At 64.3% G+C, this 8,904-nt stretch overlaps 3 protein-coding genes across 3 annotated transcripts in view; 2 read left to right on the forward strand and 1 right to left on the reverse strand.

Annotated features, from left to right (window-relative positions):
• Positions 1 to 1,728, reverse strand: part of ADAMTS13 (ADAM metallopeptidase with thrombospondin type 1 motif 13) — a 34,227-nt gene extending 32,499 nt beyond the window's left edge. The window contains exons 1-2 of the mRNA XM_084898309.1: positions 1,299 to 1,728; positions 974 to 1,040 (exon numbers count right to left, since the gene is read on the reverse strand). Coding sequence (XP_084754435.1) covers positions 974 to 1,040; positions 1,299 to 1,391 — 160 coding nt within the window. The 5' untranslated portion in view covers positions 1,392 to 1,728. The remainder of the gene's footprint in view (positions 1 to 973; positions 1,041 to 1,298) is intronic.
• The window catches only part of GBGT1 (globoside alpha-1,3-N-acetylgalactosaminyltransferase 1 (FORS blood group)), a 134,816-nt gene that overhangs the window by 39,337 nt on the left and 86,575 nt on the right, over positions 1 to 8,904 (forward strand). The gene's annotated exons all lie outside the window — the stretch shown is intronic.
• On the forward strand, positions 3,969 to 8,798 carry REXO4 (REX4 homolog, 3'-5' exonuclease). Its single transcript, XM_084898526.1, has 8 exons — positions 3,969 to 4,288; positions 4,900 to 5,240; positions 6,126 to 6,263; positions 6,383 to 6,576; positions 6,814 to 6,902; positions 7,804 to 7,878; positions 8,129 to 8,203; positions 8,682 to 8,798. Exons 1-8 carry the CDS (start codon positions 4,085 to 4,087, stop codon positions 8,790 to 8,792), a joined length of 1,227 nt encoding a protein of 408 aa, XP_084754652.1. The 5' UTR covers positions 3,969 to 4,084; the 3' UTR covers positions 8,793 to 8,798.

Raw genomic sequence — 8,904 nt, forward strand, 5'->3', positions numbered from 1 at the left:
TCAATGGAGACACCAAAACCCCAGCCCCCAACTCAATGGAGACACCAAAACCCCAGCCCCCAACTCAATGGGGACACCAATCCCCAGCCCCCAACTCAATGGGGACACCAAAACCCCAGCCCCCAACTCAATGGGGACACCAAAACCCCAGCCCCCAACTCAATGGGGACACCAAAACCCCAGCCCCCAACTCAATGGGGACACCAAAACCCCAGCCCCCAACTCAATGGGGACACCAAAACCCCAGCCCCCAACTCAATGGAGACACCAAAACCCCAGCCCCCAACTCAATGGAGACACCAAAACCCCAGCCCCCAACTCAATGGAGACAGCAAAACCCCAGCCCCCAACTCAATGGGGACACCAATCCCCAGCCCCCAACTCAATGGGGACACCAAAACCCAGCCCCCAACTCAATGGGGACACCAATCCCCAGCCCCCAACTCAATGGGGACACCAATACCCCAGCCCCCAACTCAATGGGGACACCAAAACCCCAGCCCCCCAACTCAATGGGGACACCAAAACCCCAGCCCCCCAACTCAATGGGGACACCAAAACCCCAGCCCCCAACTCAATGGGGACACCAATCCCCAGCCCCCAACTCAATGGGGACACCAATACCCCAGCCCCCAACTCAATGGGGACACCAAAACCCCAGCCCCCAACTCAATGGGGACACCAAAACCCCAGCCCCCAACTCAATGGAGACACCAAAACCCCAGCCCCCAACTCAATGGGGACACCAAAACCCCAGCCCCCAACTCAATGGGGACACCAATCCCCAGCCCCCAACTCAATGGAGACACCAATCCCCAGCCCCCAACTCAATGGAGACACCAAAACCCCAGCCCCCAACTCAATGGAGACACCAATCCCCAGCCCCGCCCCCGAATGTGAGATACCAACATCCTCCCCCCAAATAGAGAGACACCTGGGAGCGCCCTCGCCAGGGCAGCGCCGGGACGAGTACCTGGGAAGGCAGCATCAGGGTCTGAGGAGGAAGTCACCTCCGGGGGCTGGGAAGCCTGGAGCAGTCCCTGCAGGAGAGGAAGGACGGTGAGGGGAGGGAGACCCCAGGGAGTGGGCGGGGCCAAAGGCAAGACCGAGGGAGGGGACCTGGGCACGCGTGGGGCACCTTCTCCAGGGAGCACCCGCCATCCTTGGAAACCCGGGCACAGATCCACCCAGCGCGAGCCCGAAGCTGAAAGAGCACCCCACTCTGCCAAGGCAGCCACCTCCTCCCGGGCCTCCACCAGCGCCCCGGAAGCCCAGGTCCCCGGGCTCCCTGCACCCACCTGGACACCGGGGAGGCCCCAGCCGCCCAGGAGGAGGCACACAGAGGCGAGGACTCCCCACGCGCAGGGCCCCGGAGGACGAAGCTCCCTCATCCTCAGCAAAGCCAGCTGCCAGAGACGTGGGATCTGGGCAGAGACGTGGGATCTGGTCGGGGAGGAATGTGACAGACCCGCTGGGTGCTGGGCGGGGCCATCAGGCTGTTGACTCTTGGGAGCACCCTCCCAGGGCAGGGGCCATGGGGGCCGGTCCCGGGCTCCTCCTGCTGCAACCTGGGCCTGGGCCAGAGCCCCCACCCGGCCCTGCCCCTGGGATGGCGCTGGCCCCAGGGGCCCAGACCCGAGAGGAAGCACTGGCCCAGGGGTCTGCGCTGTGGCCAGGACAGCGGGCAGGCTCCCACCAGCCTCTCTCCTCGGCTCACGCCCTCCTCTCCGTGCCTGGCCCTGTCCGCTTCTCTCCCCCTCCCTCCCTCACCCGGGGCAGACTCAGGCCCCGCAAACACTGCTCTCTCTGCCTCCTCCAGCTGCCGCGTGGGCGCCCACACAGACGGACAGTCCCAGAGCCTGGCGGTGGCATCACAGACCTGGCCGTCCCACACCTGCCCGGCAGGCTCAGTCCCTCTCCGAGGCAGATTCCCTCCTCACACCCTCCCCCCGCCACCCCACCCAAGCAGTGGCTGGCGGACTGGGGCCTCCGGGAGTTCCCGCGGGCACAGCCCCCTCTCCTCGGCCTCAGCACCTCCTGGGCCTGGTCTCTGCTTTCCCTCTCCCTCACTCCCACCCCCTTTCCCACCCAGAGCGGCAGCGACTTTCAACAACGCAGGTCACATTGCGTCACTCCTGCCTTTAAAACAACCTTTGCCCTTGGGATACACTGTCCAGACTCCTTCCTGCGGCCTCTGAGGCTCTACCATTTCCCCCCTGCTCTCCACCCCGCCTCCCATCCCTCCGTCCCTCTCAGCCCTCCCCCGTTCCCTCCCTCCCCACTTCCTGGCCCCCCCCCCCCTGCTCCCAGTGCTTTAGCCGCACCAGCCTTCTCTCCCTCCTTCGATACACCCAATGCTTTGCTGATCTCTCTGACCCCGGCCTCACATCCATGTTTCAGCTCAACTGTCACCTCACCAAAAAGGCCTTCCCTGGAGGACCCATCCGAGTTACCAGTTAAATCTGAATTTCAGATAAACAACATTACGTACACGTTATTTTACATATATGTATATGTTACAAGTGTGTGTTGTTGTGACGTACCCCGAATCTCACAAAGGACGCCTCAAAAAAAGGTCGAATTATGGAGTCATTCATTAAAGGCCGGCGGCATACGAGGGGCTAAAGCTCCAGATCTCGCAGCCCCGAACAGCTTGCCTTATATCACAAAAATATCAATTACATCTCTGGGTCTGGAATGAGGAACCTGTTTTCGTGCAAAGCTTTTACAGAAGTGAAACTGAGCACATTAGTTACCTAAAGTATCTAAGAATCACTGAATCGACAGAACACATCCTCTGGGACGGACCATCTGGACCATTTAGAATAACTGTGCTGTCCAGATTCCGGGACCACTGAGTCAACAGGAATGCACTATCTGTAGCTGAGACAATTTAGGATAATGGATCTGTCCTGGGTCCCAGAAGAATGCGCTTTGATGACCAGTGAGACCACAATCAATGGGACATTCAAACCACCACCCATGGAGTATTGGGGTGGCATACGTACGTTCAGAAAATCAAAATAACTTCCTGTTGTTTTAGCGAACAAACAAGTACAGAACCCCAACAGCAGTTTCTGCCTGAGGTGATGGCTACCATCCTTCACGTTTCAGCGTAAGCACGCCCCCAACACTGCAGCCCCTGCATGGGCGCCCTGCATCCTGTTGGGTGCGTCAACCTCAGTCACCAGCGCTGTAGCTGCCAGCGACCCGACCAGCTGGCTGCTGTTATCTGTATTCCCGGGACGTGAGGAAGGGAGGCCTGATCCGTGTTGTCAGGACAGCAGGGCCAGGCGGGGTGCCGGCCGTTGCTTATTACAGTGGGTATGTGAGGCGATGGCAGGCCGTTTGGCCCTCTCTCTGGTTTGTGCCTTTGTTGTTGTTATTCCTCACCGAGGACATTTTCCATTTATTTTTAGAGAGACTGGGGGAGAGAGAGAAACTGTGATGGGAGAGAGACATCCACTGGTTGCCTCCCGCACGTGCCCGCCGGGCGGGGATGGAGCCAGCAACGGGGTCCGCGCCTTTAACCGGAATGGAACCCGGGACCCTCAGGCCACAGGCCACGTTCTATCCGCGGAGTGGAGCCGGTCAGGGAGTGACCCGGGCGGCGTGAAGGCTCTGCAGGCCTGGGCTCTGGGACCGGGTCCCCCTTTCCGCTGCGCCCGGCCGCCCAGCGCCCCCTGGCGGCCGCGGCCCCGCTCCGCCGGCCCCGCCGGGCGCCACCCCGACCGCGGCCGGGTTCCCTTCGGGCGCCGGCGTGTCTCCCCCGATCCCGGACCTCGTAAGACCCGGCTCGCCCGACCCAACCCCACGTCGCGGCCCCGAACGCCGCTCGCTGGGGGGACCCCGTGCCCGCGGGAAACAGCCCCGCCGGCTCCCTCCGTGCGGAACGCGAGGCGAGGGCGCGGCTTCCCGCCGGCCGGGAGAGGGCGGACTTCCGGGGGCGGGGACGCACGTGTCGCGAGAACGCGGGCCGCTTCCGGGTTCGTCGCCGGTGCCGGAGGCCGGCTTCCCTCCGCTGTCACCCCTCCGCCGGCTGGGCCTGCGCCGGGGCGCGTGCCGGAGCCGGGGCGGCGCGGGGATGGTGAGGGCCACGGGGCTGACCCCCGCGGCCCAGCCCGGGCTGGCCGGGAAGCTCCCACGGGAGAAGAAGAAGAAAAAGAAAAGATTCTGGAAAACCAAGGCGCGAGAAGCCAGCAGGAAACCGGGGGGCGATCCCGCGGCTGCGCTGCGACCCCCGAGGGCCCCGGAGGCCTTCTCCCAGAACTGGAAGGCGCTGCAGGAGGTGAGCGGCGCCCGCCCGGCCCGCGGGCGAGAGACGAGGGCGCCGCGTGGGGCCTGGCAGCGGCCCGGGAGGCAGATGGAGGAACACTAGCGGGCAGGTTCACGCGCGGGGAGCGCGGCCCGGGAGGCAGATGGAGGAACACTAGCGGGCAGGTTCACGCGCGGGGAGCGCGGCCCGGGAGGCAGATGGAGGAACACTAGCGGGCAGGTTCACGCGCGGGGAGCGCGGCCCGTGGGGAGGCCAGCAAGCAGCAGGGTCCCAGCTCTGCAGACGTGCAGGCGCCGCACGTGATCCAGCGCATCCTGGCCTAACAGCCCCCCAACACTGAGGGACTCCGTTACCATCCTTGTTTCACAGACAGGACGCGGGCGCAGAGGTTACCTTACCCAGGTCCCAGCCAGAGGGCAGGACCCGGAGCCTGACACAGTCCCTGCCCTGAAGGGGGTCTGGCCCGGCCTTTTTGGCCTCAGTGGCAGCGCTTGGCAGGTGCTGGTCCTGGCGCCTCACTCACACATTCTCCCCTCCCCTCTGCTGTCTTCCACGTGTACGTACACACGTTTTTTCAGTCTCTGTGTGATGTCCACATTTAAGTTGTCGTGTGTTTATTTTAGGTGTTGAAACAGAAATCACAGGCCCCAGGAAAGCCTCTGGTTCTCTCTCCGCCGGATTCCAAAAAGCAGCCCCAGGTTGCCCAGCAGGACGGAAAAGCGGAGCGCCAGGAGGTGGGGACGGAACAGGCAGGCGGAGAGGCCCCCACGGGCTCTGTTCCTCCGGCGTCGCTGCCCAACGGGAGGGCGCCAGGGCCCCCCAGGAAAGCCCGCGGAGCAGAGCGCGCTGAGAAAGCAGCCAAGAGGACAAATGGTGACATTTCTCCAAAACGAGGGGACCTCAAGCATAAGAAGCGGAAAGCCAAGGAGGTGACTGCAGCCTTGACCCCAGCCCCGCCCACCGAGTAAGTACTGGCCATCTCTCCCCTGGGACTGGCGGTGCCTCCTCGGCCGCCCAGCCTGTCGTGTGCACCGCCCAGGACAAGTCCTGGCCACTGGAGCCTGTCTCCTTAGGCCCACCCAGAATGGGGCAGGGCCAGCTGCTGTGGCACTTAGTGGCTCCGGGGAGGATCCGTGGAATGAATGAACATCGAAGCCGGTCCCTGCACCTTGCTAGTTGGGCAGGGCCTCCCGGTGGTCATCAGTGTTGTCGGGGCGGGGAGGGGGTCTGTGAGATGGGACGATGGCTGAGCGCCCCATGGTTACGCAGCAGACCCTGTGATGTCACTCACTGGAGGGCCAGGGCTCAGGGCGCCCCTGAATGGCTCAGCTGGAGGGGGCCTGCTTGTGGCTGGGCCGTGTGCGTGTCGCTGGGTGGCAGTTGCTGAGGGGTGTGGGCAGCATCTGAGGCCGCCTGTGTCACTGTGCGGGCCGGCTCGCTGTCAGGAAGTAGAGCGGCCCCAGGGGCGCTCCCTGCTGAGGCTGAGGTCAGGTGGGGGAGACATTTCAGTAACTCAGTTGCTCCGGGAGGAGCGGGTCCACAGTGAGGTCAGCAAGCGGTCCCTGGGGAAGGGACACTGGGACTGAGAATGTCCTTCAGCGGCACACCCCCACCCTGCGCTGCGGCTGCTGCCGTCACACTCAGGCCTGGGGGGTTGACGTTTCTGTTTTCCACTGTTTACCTGCGGTTCCTAAGTTTCGGGTAATGAGCGGATTTTCTAACTGAACAGGAAAACGGTGAGAGGGTAAGTGTCCTGTGAGCGGAACAGCAGGAGCAGGGGGCACTGGGGCCAGCTGTGGGGGTGTCTCCACGGCCCGCACTCACCACTCACCGTCCCTCTGCCTTTTAGACCAGACATCTGGTTCGATGACGTTGACCCGGTGGACATCGAGGCGGCCATGGGCCCGGAGGCAGCCGAGATAGCGAGGAGGCAGCTGGGTGCCGGGGGCAGCGGCGCGGCGCTGGAGAAGGAGCAGGCCTTCGGCGGGTACGCACTGCGCTCGGGGCGGGGAGGCCCCTCCGCCCCCGGGGCTGCAGCTGGGCGCTGGCGGTGCCGGTCCCCGGGGGCCTGCCGTGGGAGTGAAACGGGAGCCTCTGTCCCTTCAGGCTGACGAGAGCCTTGGCGCTGGACTGCGAGATGGTGGGCGTGGGCCCCGCCGGGGAGGAGAGCCTCGCTGCCCGCGTGTCCATGGTGAACCAGTTTGGCAAGTGTGTCTACGACAAGTACATCAAGCCGACCCAGCCCGTGACCGACTACCGGACGGCGGTCAGCGGCATCCGGCCGGAGCACCTCCAGCAGGGTGGGTAGCTCCCGGCCATGAACTAGAGAGGACGGGCGGGGCAGGCTCAGGCTCACTCTCGTCCCTGTTCTGGAGCCTTCCCCGTAACAAGGATCCCAAGTCTCCCCTCCCCGGGGGGAGCCTTCTGGTGGCTCTCTCTGTCCTCGTACCGGATCTGAACTCGGCCTGTGGGCCCTGAGGTCTGGCCGGACAGCGGCGGCTTTCCTGCCGCTCGGAATGCATCTGGCTTGCTTTCAGGGGAAGCGTTTGCAGTCGTTCAGAAGGAAGTGGCTGAGATGCTGCGGGGCCGGATCCTCGTGGGACACTCGCTGCACAACGACTTGAAGGTGCGGCTGCCGCAGCCCCGCCGTGTCCTGGGTCTGCCTGTGTCGGGAGCACTGGGAATGGCCTGGGACACGCTTCCTGCGTGCCCCTGTGTCCTCGGAGCCTCACAGGCACTGCCACATGAGCTCTCGCTCCAGAGTGAGCCCGGACCTAGTGCCAGGCCCACCCCTGCTCTAGCACCTTCCCCGTAGACACAGCCGGGCCGCTGCCTCTGCAGCCTTCACCCGTCGTGGTGAACAGGGGTCCTGCGAGGTTGGGGCCTCTTCTGTTAGGGAGCAGTCCGGGCGGCCCCCTCACCTCCTCAGCCTCTGGTGGACACATGGCAGGCGGCAGGGTCCACTCCTGGTGCCCCAGAGGGCGTGGCCTCAGGCCTCTGCTTCTGGAGGGTCTGTCCCCATGAGAACTGTGGGGCGGGTGGATCAGGAGGCGGCCCTGCCTAGCTGGGTTGTTCAGACTGTGGCCCACGGAACCCTGGAGTCCTCGGACGTGCAGGGACCGCTCCGTGATGGCCGATGGCCTCCACTGCCTTTCCGAGCAAACCCTGAACTGCTGGAAACCAGCCTGTGCTCCGCCCACAGTGCGGCGTCCCCACCCAGAGCCACCTGCCCGCCGGCCTCGCTCCCCCCGGAGCCGCCTGAGGCTGCGTGGCCGGCCGCAGCCGTCCCTGGTCCTGCCCCCCGGCAGCACCGGCTCAGATGCAGGAGCGGACGGGCTGCGCTGGCGCGGCCTCGTCTCTGGATGTGCTCCCGGCGGTCAGCATGGGAATTTCCTTCCAGAAGCTCAAATTCCCTTTGATCCCTGTTTTCATTCGTGTGCTTTGGGTGGGAATTCCTTGCAAAAAGTCACTTGAAAGAAAGGAGTTGCAGCTACAAACTAAATGTGACCGTCCCTCTTTCCTTCCAGGTCCTCTTCCTTGATCACCCGAGAAAGAAGGTTCGGGACACACAGAAATACAAGCCTTTCCAGCGGCAGGTGCAGGTACGGCGCCTGCTGGGCACACAGCTGTTGCTTCTGGTCCCTGGCGGCTGGTTGACGGGCTAGAGGTTTGGTTTTCCCTGTAACCTAATGAGTTTCCCGTGGCGTCCGGCAGGTTCTGGGATGTGTGGGGAGGGGGCTGGGGGGCGGAGCTGCAGGTAACCCCCCAGGCCACTCCCGGGCAGCGGGCCTCGGAGGGCTGTGGGCTGGCGTGCCCGCAGGCCTCTGCCCAGCACACTGTGCCTCTCCCCAGAGCGGAAGGCCGTCTCTGAAGCTGCTGGCCGAGAGGATCCTGGGCGTGCGGGTGCAGCAGGCGGAGCACTGCTCGGTGAGTGCTGAGCAGACACCATGGCCCTGAGACCTTAGGAGGCTGTTGCTCCATAAACACTGACCTGGCAGTGGACTCACCGGGGTTAGATTCTAAACGTTTCTGTTAACGGAGCACAGCACTAACAACTGCTGTAACTGGGGAGGAAGACCCTCGTTAGGGCTTGGCCCAGGCCAGCCGGCCCCCTCAGCCTCTGACAGGGGCCTGGGACCCGCCGGCCACCACGCTGTGGTTGTCAGCCTGGGCCTGCGCCTGGCACCGGGCTCCGCAGGCATCCCTGGTGCTGGCTGTGGCCCGAGGCTCCTCCCAGGGCACAGGGCCTTCGTCCTCAGCTTCCGCCGGAGACCGGGGCACCGAGTCCCAGGACTCCCTGCTCTCCTCCACTCACCGGGGTCTGGCCCAGCTCGGGAACGGGGGTTGGCTGTCATGGGCCATGCGTGTCGCCTGCTGGACCGTCACGGGTGTCCGTGTCACCTAGGTCCAGGATGCCCAGGCAGCAATGAGACTCTACGTCACGGTGAAGAAGGAGTGGGAGCGCACGGTCCAGGACAGGCGCCCCACCCCGGCCGCCGCTCCTGACGACGCGTAGCGGAGCCCACCACCCCCGGGGCAGGCAGCGTTTCCGTCCACGGGCACTTGTGACCAAGACACAGGACCGACGGAGTCTCCCAGAGGTGACAGATCGCAGCAGCGGAGGCGCA

The sequence above is a fragment of the Pipistrellus hanaki genome (genome assembly GCF_964339955.1).
Source record: "Pipistrellus hanaki genome assembly, chromosome: 11".
NCBI classification, from domain to species: Eukaryota; Metazoa; Chordata; class Mammalia; order Chiroptera; family Vespertilionidae; genus Pipistrellus; species Pipistrellus hanaki.